General features: G+C 30.3%; 1 protein-coding gene across 2 annotated transcripts; it reads right to left on the reverse strand.

Annotated features, from left to right (window-relative positions):
• Window positions 1–4,720: 4,720 nt before the first annotated feature.
• Window positions 4,721–8,083, reverse strand: LOC112779599 (trihelix transcription factor DF1). 2 transcript variants are annotated; one of them, XM_025823919.3, is made up of 2 exons: window positions 7,488–8,083; window positions 4,721–6,621 (listed from the first exon to the last, which is right to left on the reverse strand). In XM_025823919.3, the coding sequence occupies exons 1-2, from the start codon at window positions 7,769–7,771 to the stop codon at window positions 5,103–5,105; spliced, it is 1,803 nt and encodes a 600-aa protein (XP_025679704.1). In that variant the 5' UTR covers window positions 7,772–8,083; the 3' UTR covers window positions 4,721–5,102. The 2 variants fall into 2 exon arrangements, with proteins under 2 accessions (XP_025679704.1, XP_025679705.1); XM_025823920.3 differs by having other exon boundaries at window positions 7,526–7,988.
• Between the last annotated feature and the right edge of the window lie 5,516 nt (window positions 8,084–13,599).

A 13,599-nucleotide genomic window follows, 5' to 3' on the forward strand; every position in this document is an offset into this window, starting at 1 on the left:
GATTGTAATAATTCAGATCCTACCTAAACTTGAAGTTTAATTTTTTAAAATACAATTTTTTATCTAATGCTTTAATTTCCCCCTTCATTTATCATTGTGAAAGGCGGCATTGACTTTTTATTCTTGAGTAATATCTCGTGTAGACAACTACAAAATTAAATAATATTTTGTGAGATCAATTATGTAAGTCTCACCCTTAATAAACCGTTGCTCAATTTAATCACACACACACATATATTTCTTTCTCAAGTCTCAACCTTTTAAAAGTGAAAGTCACACATAATTTTATACTCGTATATATCGTCCCCACAATAAGTTAAAATTAATAATATGCTCATAATTTCACCATAAAAAAACCGTAAAAGAATTTTTGAAATTTACCATTTTATAATATTTTGTTGTTTGGTATTAAAATTTTATTTATTGATCAAAGTAATAATGAGAACTTTTTTATTTTATGTTGAATTATTAAAAATAAAATTTCTAAAAATAATTTAAATTATGTGTTTTATATTGTTGTAAAATTTTATAAAACGGCAATCACGTTTTGTTTTTTTATAATTAAAAGTTTTTTTATTATAAAATATCAACAAAATTTTGTATTATTACTGTCATAATATAAAATATTAAAATAATTAAATATTCTTACATTTTATACTAAAATTATCGATGATATAAAAATTCTAGCCTAATAACGAACTAAATGTCTCAACTCTCAAACATAAACTAATCATTTCCGAACATTTACAACCATTTATTGCTTAGAAGTTACAACAGCTGACTACAGCCGTCACTTCAATCAGCAGTTATATCTTATTCTCAATCATTAAGTCTTCCTTTATCATATCAATAGCCTAACACCCAAAAGAGTATATAAATATGCCATTCGTTTTTCTTCTTGTGACACGTCTTGTTTTTTTTAATGTATCTTAATTACTTAGATTGTTAAGACCGAATGTAATTGCTTTTAGCACTTTGGTAATATTACTAATCACCTATATCTTTCTTTTTCATGCTTCACATTAAAGAAAGAAAATAAATTAGTTCAATTGTTTAAACACAAAATATTAATCATATATATGAAGTAAACCTAATTAATCAGAGATTATTATTAAATTCTTTTTTAGGAGGAAAGTAAAAGAGTATCATATTTAAACCGAAACAGTTAACTAATTTTAGTTCGCTTTTAGACCATATACTAGCTTATCTTAAGATAGCATGTATATATATAAATAAACGACTTTATTTGTTAAAAAATAGAAAAACAATTAATATATTTTTCTATCTTTTATTTATCTAAAAATTAAAATTTAAACAGTGAATAAAATAGGTTAATAACTAAAATTCTTAATTCATTTTCTTAATACCTAAATGAGTAAAAAATTTAATATAGATTAATTTAAAAAAAATTTAAAGAATAAAAAATTAAAATTTTTTTTATTTAAAAATAAGAAAAAGACAATTAAAAAATGAATTAGACTTCTAATTATTTTTCAATAAAACAATAAAAATATATATATCATAAAACGCTCCTGTAAAAAAAACGAATGTAACAGGTGGCTGATTAACTTTTTTGCTATTATTTAAAATACGTGGTTGAAAAGGAATACTAGAATTTTCAGGAATAAAAAAACAGGTGTTGCGAAAGTTATTACCAAGTCGATTAAGAACTACAAAAAGTGTGTTAATTTTGTTCCATCTAATTGTTGATGACAATGTTAGAAATAACTACGATTTCTTTTTTAATATTTGTATTGTAATTCTGAACTTTTAAAATGCTTCACCTATGTTGAGTTTTTTGTTTCAAAAAAAATATATCATAAAACGCTCACTCAAATGCAACATCACAACTAACTGAAGCTACACATACACATATAGATGATCATTAAATACTTGACAGACTATCACCATCAATGAGTACAGTGGCATTTTGAAGTCCCCCAGATCGATCTGCTCAAAGTGTACAGCACAAATTTAAGTATATATTAGAGGAATATAATTGCAATAAAAATTTGTCTACATTATGATTAAATTTGTTCACCAGTGTTAAGTAATAAACAAGAAAATGTGTTGAAGTAGCACGTGTTCGTGTGTATATATATACGTATTTGCCTGTTACAGCGGGCAGTGATTGAAGGCAATTAATAAGGGGTTAATAAGAGATTTTGTTATTGGTCCGACAAAGGAATAGGGGTCCATAGACTTTTCTGCATGCATGTGTGTTGTGTGAATGTGCATATGAAATATGAATATGAATGAGTTGAGAGGATAGTACGTACCACTTACTACTACTACTGTCTCAAACTGTTGCAATGTAACAGAATAATTATTCCTATCCCATCCGTAGAAGGTAAAATACAAGCCCATCAATTATATTGTGGACCACCGTACAACCCTCCCTAACGCGCTAATCACCACCATTTTCATCAAAATGGACAAATTTGTAGGGCATACTCAAGTCAAAGTAGATGCACTATCATCATGTGTCACAAACATAACACTACTCCCATCTCTATCTCCATTTTGCATCATCTTTTTTAATTAATTTAACACTACGCACATTCAATGGCCTCTTAATAAATCTTATATTCAATCTTCTTATTATTCTCAAATTTTTTAGACTTATTTTCTTAATAAATAATATTTTTTTATTATTCTTTAAAAAAATTAATTTATTATTAAAATTTTTGTTAAATAATGTAATAAAAATTTGTTGAATATCAAAATATTCTATTTAAAATTTGTTAATTCCATAGTCTTATATTATAATAATTAAAACTTTAATATACAAATTGTACAAGCTAATTAATAGAGTTACACTTCTTTTTGTTGTTAATAATGGATCAAGTTAATTATGGATTGATAGATGCAGTTATATATAGCAGCTTTAGTAGTTTAACTACTTAATTATGATCTAAAGGATAAAGCTGAGTTTAATTTCTTGATTTGAGGTCAAGAGGTGTTAGTTTTGGCCGGTAGTGATTTTCATTATTGAGCAGCAGTTTTGTCAGAACTACTTCTAATTAAGTTCTAAGTAATTAACGCATGAGATTATGGTTGGGATTCACATTTGTATAGACGAGCGCGAATTTTATACTTACCAAAGAAAATGTAAAAAGCTTCATTTGTAAATTTCAATAAATTCATATAAAACTATTTAGAGGCAGAATTGGAGGCTAAAAGCAATAATATGCTTCTCTATAACTGGAAATTAAATGTGCCTATTAAACAAAAGTTTAGGGTTTAATTAACATGCGCTTATTACTACAAACTAAATATTCAGATAACATAAATATCTTTAGAAAAGGAGGAGTTGGGGAAGAATATATGAGAGGAGAATTGGATACTCATCAATCATTCTATGCTAATGTAAACTATAGATGATTCCAAAAACCCAAATGAATTTGTAAACTATAGACTAACACGTGGAAATTGAAGGGTATAAATGATTTACACTTAGCGATTATAGTAAATTGCAGCAGCTATAAGAGAAGAAAAAAATAAATAAGTTAAAGCGTATAAAAGAGGAGAATTGGATACCCATCAATAAATGATTATGCTTACAAGTTCATTGAGAAAAAATGAGTAATATTATTCCAAATCAAAAAATTTCCCACTATAATGGCATATAATATACCAAAAGAATGCTTATTTAATTTCGGTCATTCCAATGCTTTTTTGCTTATAAATCAATCAACATACACTAATCTTTTTAATATAATTGGTCTTGTATTAATTAAAAAAGTACATATATAGATATAGAATTGATAAGCAGGGAACAAGATTAAGCATAAGATGGTGATGAAAGGCTGACAAAATTAAAGCAACATTAATAAGGGGGTGAGGGCAGAAAAGGTTGACCCATTAGAAGGTGATGATGATGATGATGATGAAGTTTCATTCATCTCTTTTCTTTTCTTAGTACTGACACCAATGAAGAGGAGAATTGAAGCGCATACATCACTACCTTTGTGAGTGTGTGTGAGAGAGAGAGAGAGGGGCAACAACAACAACAACTGCTGCATGCTAGTGTTTTAGGTTCCTTTCAGAGTGAGGTTACTCACACAACTCACAAGATTCCTTCTCTCTAGGGTGGACCCTCCCCTTTCAAGGGTTTATGACTCCATGTGTGATGCTGGCATTTTCTGCTTTCGGAAGGGCCCTCTTCCACTGCAAAAGTTTCACTCACTGTCCCTACAATTTAAGTCTCCCTTTTATTTTCCTTTTCTTTCCTTTCTATATATATACTTCATCATCTCATTCATACTGTTCAAAATTTATTTTTTACCATTTATAAGAAAAGAATGTTTTCTCTACATATTATTTTTTCAATATCATTTCATTTCATATTTATGAAATTAACAGGATTTAGTTTCACCAAGAGTATGTATAAGCAACAAAACAAGGAAACATACAAGACAAGAAGATGGATACCATTGACAGTATTTGTGAACTAACCAAATGTCCAAATGTCAACATGGAAAAAAAATTTCCCTCTCTTTCAAAATAAAAAAGAAAAAGACAAAAACCAAACTAATCTTATATGTGCCATTTACACCACCGAAAACATTAAAAACAAGCTGTAAAATAACAAAAATTTAAAAATATTATTTGTTTCACATATTTTTTTGTACAACCTTTACTTAATTGAAGGTGTGTCTCTTGTTTATTAATTATTTTGATTTTTGAATCCCGAAGCTCTCGCTATCTTAAATTCCTCTTTGATTTCAACTTATTTATTATCTGAAAAAATAAATAAATGTCTATGAAAATTGAAAAATAAAGAAAAAAGGAACATATAATCTTACTGACTATATGCTACAAGAAAGTACGAAACCACCGTTCCCCACCACCCTGTCCATGTGTCATTCTGTGCCGTACGATGTATATTCAAAATTCTTAATACACTGAAAACACAAGAACCGCAATAACCACCGTTATCGGCACCGCCGCCACCACCAGCGACCACTTTTCTCCGACAAAACCTGCACTCTCGTTGACCCACACATCCCACGCCATCATTTAGGTGCTACTACACATGCATATTCTTTTTCTGAATGGGGACCCCTTCTGTTTTTTTCTCTTTGCACCTTACATTGTCACTACTCAGCTGAAGCTGTTGCAGCCTTGCTTCCCACTATCTCATAGTTATTACCGCCATTGCCATTCCCACCACCTTCATCCTCTTCATCCTCTTCGTCTCCAGTCTCCTTCTCCTGCTCCTCATCTTCGTCATCCTCGTCATGGTGCCGCTCCATGGGGTCATTCTCCGCGTCTTCCATGGCCTGAGGAGGCCACTGCTGTTCCGGCCTCACCATCAGCGGCGCCACCATGCTCTGCGGCTTCGGCGCCATATCCAGCTTGTTCTTCTCCCTGTAGAGAGCGTCCAGCTGGTGAAAGTAGGGACAAGTCTTGGAATCTTCTGGCCTCTTCTTGTTGCTCTCTTTGACTTTCTTGAAGTATTTGTTGATGTTCTCCCACTTCTCCTTGCACCTCTTAGCGTTTCTGTTGTATCCGAGCTTCTTCATTGATGATGAGATCTCTTCCCATAACGGCCCCTTTGGCCCGTTTTCTTGGTACTTGGCGTCCATGCTTGTCCTCAGCCGTATCAACGCTTCAACCTCCACCTTCGGCCACCTCGACGAGCTTCCGCCGATCGACTTCTCGCCATTGTTATTGTCAGCACTTTTCACGATTTCCATACTTGTCACTACTTGTTGCTGCTGTGGTACCGTCGGTGCTGACGGCGCCACAGGCTGAGCGGCAACCGGTGCAACAGCAACCTGCGTTACTGGCGTAGGCTGTTGCACCGGTGATGGAGGAATCTGTGGTGCATTTGGTTGTGATTGTGGTTGCGGTTGTGGTTGTGGCTGTGGTTGCACAATGCTGATCGTATTATTCAATGCTTGTCCTAGATTGTGCTGTTCGGCTATCTTCTGCAAGAATGACATGACGGCGGCGTCTTTGGCGGCGGCAATGGAGCGTTCCTGGGCGAGAATCTCCCTCTCTCTATTGATCCTTTGCATCTCTTGTAGCCTCCAAGATTCCTCCCTGGCCATGCGATCACGCTCTCGCTTCTCCACGGCTTCGAGGAACCTCTTCTGAAGATCCTCCTGCTTCTCGATGACCTCCGTCATTAGCCTGTGGAAGAAGTCCTTCCACTTGCGCTTCCTCCTCCGCCTTCCTTCCATTGATTCATCGGAGGAGGTGGAGGAAGAGGTGGAGTTGGACAAGAGATCGGTCGGGATGGTGGTCGTTGATGAAGAAGGGAATAGTAAGGTAGTAGGGTTTGTTGGTTGTGGTGGTGGTGGTGTTTGGTAGGAAGGGATAATTGTTGTTGATGGAACAGTGACATGTGTTGTTGTTGTTGGTGGTGGTGGTGGGGGAGGTGGAGGCGGAGGCGGAGGCGGAGGCATTGGCGTTGGTTTAGGAGATTGATGATGAACAAGTGTTGTCTGGGACTGATTCTCAAGGGCTTCTAACTGATCAAAGAAGCGGTAAGTTTTGCCATCTGATTTACCAGTTCGACCTTCTTTTGTTCTCTTATGGTACTTATAAACGTTCTCGAATTTCTCTTTGCACTTCTTGGAACTTCTCTGATACCCAAGCTCTGCCATCTTCCTATAACAACCAAATGGCCCCCCCGAACAAAAACAAAAAATGAAATTAAATGAAGGTAAAAGATGAAAAAGGTTTTCCGGGTTTATCTTATTCTTATCTCATCAAATTCAGCTAAAAGACAAAGGGTTAAAAACGCATAAGATAAGCATAAAATAAATGTTATGTGCTGAATTTCAGTAACTGAAAGAGAGAGACTAGATGGGTGAATTTTGTGAGTAGCAAGTTTCTTTTGTTATAGTAAAACAGAATCCTCATGAATTGTGATGATCAACCCAAGAAAAAGAAGAGATAAAATGGGCGCTTAGCTTCCCATCATGAAAAACGCGTGAACCAGAGTTTGGGGATTTTGTAATCTAATATAATCTTTGTGAAGGAATTTCCCACGGGAGTGGATAACTGAAAATAAAAGGAAGAAATCTTGCTTTTCAAAACTCAATTCAGGTCGGTAACTTATTTGGAAAATAATAGGACATACACAAATCAAAGTGAAATGTCAGAAAAAAGCTAAAAATCATAGATGCTGCTACAGCACACATTTCAATTCTTTTTTACAATAATTTTATGTCCAAAAGCAACAAGAACAAAAGGAGAATTTTAAGGGTGAAAAAAAATTAAATAAAATACAAAAGAAACTGCAGCAAAAGGAAGCAAATCCGAATGATAGAGAGAGCACCTTAAAAAAAAAAAAAAAGAACAGGAGAAGATAGTGGTGGAAGTCATTTCCAATAATATTAAAAATTGAATCCTCAGATCTCCACATCCCATGATTTTTTAAAGAAATGAAATCCCCGGAAACTGATTAAGTGAAGTGAGAAAGTAGAAGTAATGATATTAAAAATGAATAGAATTATGAAAAATGAATGAACCTGGAGACTTGTTCCCACAAAGGACCCTTAACACTTGCCTCTCGAAAGGCAGCTTCCATATCGGAGCGTATCCGTAACAGCGCCAAAGTCTCTTGCCGCGGCCACCGGTTACCGCCGAAGCTGCTGCCACCTTCTTCTATATTCCTCCCTCTTTCATCGTCGCCTGAATTATTTGATCCACCGCCGCCGCCACCTGATGCTGCCACAGCTGCTGCTGCCACTGCATCATCGGAAGCACCACCACTACTTCCTCCACCTCCTAATAGTGCTGAGTCCCCAAGCATGGTTCTCTTTCTCTCTGTCTCGCTCTCTTCCTTCAAAACAGCACCGCAGCAATATTACAGCAGCAGATAGCAAGAGAAAAATAAAAAATATACACACGAAAAAATAAAAAAATAAAAAAGGTGAATTCTTCGAATTTTTTTTTTTTGATGCGGGATTTTTATTTTTATGTATGTGCGTATTTATATAAATGTGGATGTATATATATGATGAAAGCTCTGTTTCTCTCTCTATCTCTATATATATATCTCGGGGTGAATTTTTTTTTTTTATTATGTTTTTTTGGTGGGATCTGAAGACTTGTTTTCTTATCTATCCTAATAATTAATAGTGAGAATAAATAATGGGCTTTCTTCTTAGCTTTACATTATTTTTTACTTTTACGTGTTTCTTTTTCTTCTCTTTTTTAGCAGTGGAATCTTCAGTCACTTTACCTCATATGTAATGTTTTTTGTCTTTTAATTTATTTTTATTTTACTAATTTTAATTATTTTGTTGGATATTGGTAGTAGCATTGCATTATCATATGTCATGTAGGCTAGGTAAATTCGCCTGACTTTGCTCAAAGTGGCACAGAAAAATATACGAAGTCATCAGTTTGCATTTATTTTATTAATTTGAGTGGAGTGGTGATTATTGTTTTATAAAAATGATTTAAATGAATAAAAATAAATGGATTCAGAAATATTTGAACAGGTGCACAAAGAGACGATGGAGTGATGGAGATAATAAGTTGGTTTTTGTCTGTCCAGCTATTTTTAGTTAAAGGCCGGCCCCTATATATGTCACCTTTTCTTTTTTATTTTTTAAACTTTTACTTAATTTTCTGATTTAAAAAAAAAAATCAATTTTCCTTCCTTTTCTTGTGATGAGGATGAAGAATTGAAGATTAGCTTTGGCTCCTTTTTTTTACTTTTGGGATGTGTTTTTTGGATTTCATATAATTAAGTGGCGGTTCGGCACAACATACACTCTTTGTGAAATTCCCAAATTATCCCTAACATGGTTGCTGCATTGACCTTTAATCATTGATGCTAATCTATCCTATATTTAATTTACATCAGCTTGTTTATGATCTGGGTTTGTTCCCTCCGTTTCACAGCTTAACTATTTTTTTTTTCCTTATTTTGATATATTTTACAAGGCTGATATATATGTGACTTGCCCAAACTGCCCCTGCTTTATAATAAATTAGGAAAAAGGGAGAGGGGGAAAAAAGATGAAATTTATTTTGAAGTGATGGTTTTATTTTCAACTTGTTGGCTAGAACTGTGGTACTCTACAATCTACATACATGTGGCTTTTGGGGTCCTACAATGAGTGTGACAATTGTATTTTGGACAAATTCTCCTTCACAAAAAGGGAGAGAAGAAAAATGGCAAATTTTACATCTTTTCAAAAATATCTTTTATCATGATTCCACTCACTTATCATAATTTTGCATTGGGGACAATAATCTTCTAAAATTATGTCACACAACTGACTAAGAAGATATTTTATACTATATAATAACACATATTTTTGTCAGTTTGATAGAGAATTTTAATTTGCATGGTTTTTATAAGAAAAGGAAAAACTAAAGTGTTGTTAAAAATTATGAAACGGACGAAAAATATATATCTTTTTTTTTTCTTGTTAAGTGGGAACCACTGTTGAATGGAACTAGTTTGATGGAGGTCATGTTATTAGGCCAAGTTATTTATGAACAGAAGTAAATGGTGGCCAATTCTGTTGGGTCTGTGACCTACCGTAATAAATGGCATCAAGCTTTTGAAGGCCGTGATATTGTGATCAAAGGGTGATTCCATGGAGAATTATAGCTTCGTTAAAATTTCTTCAATGTAATTATACATTGGTACGTACTATGCCCATTTTCCAATACACTTTTTTTTTTAATTCCTAACGGTGTGCATCAGGCTCTCTCATCAGTGAATATTAAAACACTGGAGTGTTAATAATAAAAATGGATAAAAAAATTTCCCATCAATTAATTAACAAGTATTCGTAGTAGTATTTTACAAAAGGTTGATATTTCATTCAAAATAGAAGATCAAATTCACATTTTATATTCTCATCTAGTATTCTCTAGCTTAAAATTAAAAGTACTCACCCTAGAATTGTAAAACACCTCTATCTAGCACTACTAGATATACTAATACATCATATATCATCAGGTTAAAAATATTTTTACCCTAAATGAAATATTGTTGCATTGTGTAATTACCACCTCATTAAATTATATATAACATTTCAGTCAAATTAGCTATAAACCAATTTAATTCAAGTAATCTTGCAGGAAATCTTTTTTAATCAGCAAAATAATAAAATTAAGCAATAATTACCTAGCAAATATATTCTACATATTCAAACATTTTAAAATTATACGTTTAGTAATATTTATTACAAGTACAAGATTCATGTTATTATTAGCTAACTATTTGTTGATTTTTTTTTTCAAATTTATTCAAATCCCAATTCTTGAAAAAAAATTAATTGTCATTTTAAAAAAAATTGCTAATGAGATTTTAATCTAAAAGCTTAGCTTATACATAATACGTAAGCTCCTCACTATTATAAATTAGAAAAGATCACCATTAAATAATTTCTGTTGGGTAAACCAAGTCATGTTAATTTAGTTGGAATATAGTAAATTAGGGGAATATTTTCGATAGAATTTAATACGTTAACATTTTAATTAATACCTTTTTGACTCATTAAAATTTATGCTAATGATCATTATAGAACAATAATTATTATCATGGATTATATTATTCTATAATGGGTTACATTTTGACCTCAAACATACTGATATGATACATTTTAATGTCAGTTTATATATTTTTTTCTCAATTATTTTTTTTTAAATATTATGTAATTAATCATATACAAATTAACTTTAATGAATATTTATGTTGAGATTTGTCAATCATTCTAATATTTTATTTTATATATTTTTAATAATTAATAATTATTATCGAGTCAATTATCAATAATAAATAGTTCTAATTTTCAACGGGTTATATTCTAACATCAAGCATATTGTGATGCATTTTATTCTGATACAAGTTTGGATATCTCGCTCTTCTCAACCATTTTTTAAAAAAGTATGATGTAATTAATCATACCCAAATTAACATTTAATGATTAATTATATTGAGGTTTGTTAATAATTTTAATATTTTATTTCATATTATTTTAGTAGTTATCTTAGCTTGATTCATTTTTATATTTTTGTGAATCAGTAATTTTAATATTTTATTTTATATCTTTTTAAAAATTATCACGATTCTTTTTTATGTTTCTAAGAATGTTATATATAATATTTCCTTTTACTATTCATGAGCATAAGTTTTAGAGTCAAGTACATGTCAGTCTACATGTTAATATTATTTTTTGAAAAATATTATATATTAAATAATTAAATTTGTTAATATTTAATGATTAAATATAGTAAAATTTATCAATAATTATAATATTCTATATTATATATTTTTAATAATTACCTTAATTTGTTTTATATCTCTATAATATTCTATATTATATTTTTAAAGAATTAAGTATTTCTTAAAATATTCTAAATCGATAAAAACAATGGGAACCTATTTTCATATAAACTTTTATGATAAAGAAGATATATATTTGCCTTCAATATCCTTTTATTAAAAAAAAAAACTATTTGTATTTAATATGTATAATTAGAACTGTATAAAAAAAAAAAAAAGAGAAAACATGATGAAACCGTCGTCAAACATATTGATTGGTTTTTCTGTAATTAATTTTTTTAGGAGGAACCATTTTAATTTGGTCATATATTCTGTATCAAGAGACAATGGCTCCTACCGAAAAACAATTATGGCTCCAGCGCTGTGCTATATGTTATGTTATGTGAACGTTGCGTTTCCCTTTCGAATTTTAAATTCCACCCCTACTCTTTGATCGTTGCACTTGCACTTTGAAAATGACTTGATGTTGTGATAAGGTTGTTGAATGTTGAATTGAAGGACTTGCTTACATATTTTTATTTTTACCATTTATATATATTTTCTTTTGTATTCTTCTATATTCGGTGTATGTATTATTTTGTCAATTTGGAATCCTATTAGGAACCATTGTGTTGCATGAGACAAATCTTATGCTTCCGGAAAACATAATTGCTTAAAATTGTACACTGTAATAAATGTCTTAACAATTCCTCTCTTCCTAATAAATACCGTTTTAATATAATTATATATGTATTTTTTTACTTTATTAGTTTATAAAATTTAAATATATAATTAATTAATAATAATTATATTTTTATGAAAATATCAAGAGTATTTGGTGTATAAATAATATTTTTTTATATTGTAATAAATGTTTAAAACAATTTTTTTTTGTTTCTTTTGTCTTTGGTGAAATAACGCATAATCCTTGTTATTGCATAGATGCATTTAATATCTAAGGGTTATGTTTGTTTACATACACAAATATTTAAATAGGGACATATAAATATAAAAGTATATTTAATAGATAAGACAATATATCTAAAAATATTAAATTAATATATTTTATATTTTTCTTAACAAAAAAAAAAGAAATATTAATAAAAAATATGATTTATTTTTTATTTTTTATTATTTTTATCAAGTTTTTATAATTATATATTTTATCATTATATATTTTTTAAAATTTTTTATATAAAAAAATAAAAATAAATTAAACTTTTATAATTTATTTTAATTTATTATAAAAAATACTAAATTTTGTGTCCTTATCACTTCTATCTTATTTTTAATGTCCTATATGGTCTTGTTTTTAAAATCAAAAGCACCATAAGTGTCCGTGGCAAAAAAGTTCTGTTATTAGATTCTCATATGTGGTTAAGGTTTAAGCGAGTTGGAAATAAAGAAAAGAAAATAAATTAGAAACTCGCTCTATATTTGTTCCTAAAAATTTCTACCATCAATTTACTAAGTCAATAATTGAGTCTAAAATAAAACAAATCAAGTGGGCAAATGCAAGCACATATATAATGCAAGCGTGGGACCAACTCAATGAATATAACATTTAATGCATATAATCATCAAGGATTTGCTTTTCATTTGGGGATCTATATACAAATTATAATAACACAAATTAAATTTACAAATTACGGAACGAATAACAATAACGTGCAAAGGGCATTTTAGTCAAACCGTCAGAGGAATAAACCAAGCAATGGGTAATGGTGTGGCACCTTGGTAAATTAGTAATGACAGGTGGAGCTAAGTTAGGTTAACATCAATAGGTGTGGCCATGCCCCTCTCTTTTGTGTTATTTCCTTCTTTTTTTTTTTTTTTTTTTGTTTGCCTCTCTATTTATTAAAATTTTCCCCTCAATGGATTTTGAGAAGATGAATCATATTCTACGTGCTTCTAAAGTAATGTAGAAAATTTCCATTCGGAATATGCATAAAAAGTAAAAATAATGATTCACATTACCTAATATCTTATTTTTTTATTATTGATTTTGTGTTATAATACCTAAGCAATAATGAAGAATGTGATATCTATATTTAAATTCTTTTTTTATGAATTTATATATCATTATTAAATAAAGTGCATGATTTTAGTCTTTGATCAAGAAAATTACATTATACAAATTAATAATTTAATTGCCACCACTAGTTGGAAAAAAATGAAGTTATATTTTGACATAAAAAAATTGTGTAAAAAATTATCAGATAAAAATATAATGTAAAAGTATTCTTAATGTTAATAGTTTTAAAAGGGAAATTATTGTCAATACTTTGACTGATGAAATTTTTTTATGCTCAGTAATGACCAAATATCAATCATTTTTATTTATAATT

This window comes from Arachis hypogaea, chromosome 19 (assembly GCF_003086295.3).
Source record: "Arachis hypogaea cultivar Tifrunner chromosome 19, arahy.Tifrunner.gnm2.J5K5, whole genome shotgun sequence".
Classification (NCBI taxonomy): domain Eukaryota; kingdom Viridiplantae; phylum Streptophyta; class Magnoliopsida; order Fabales; family Fabaceae; genus Arachis; species Arachis hypogaea.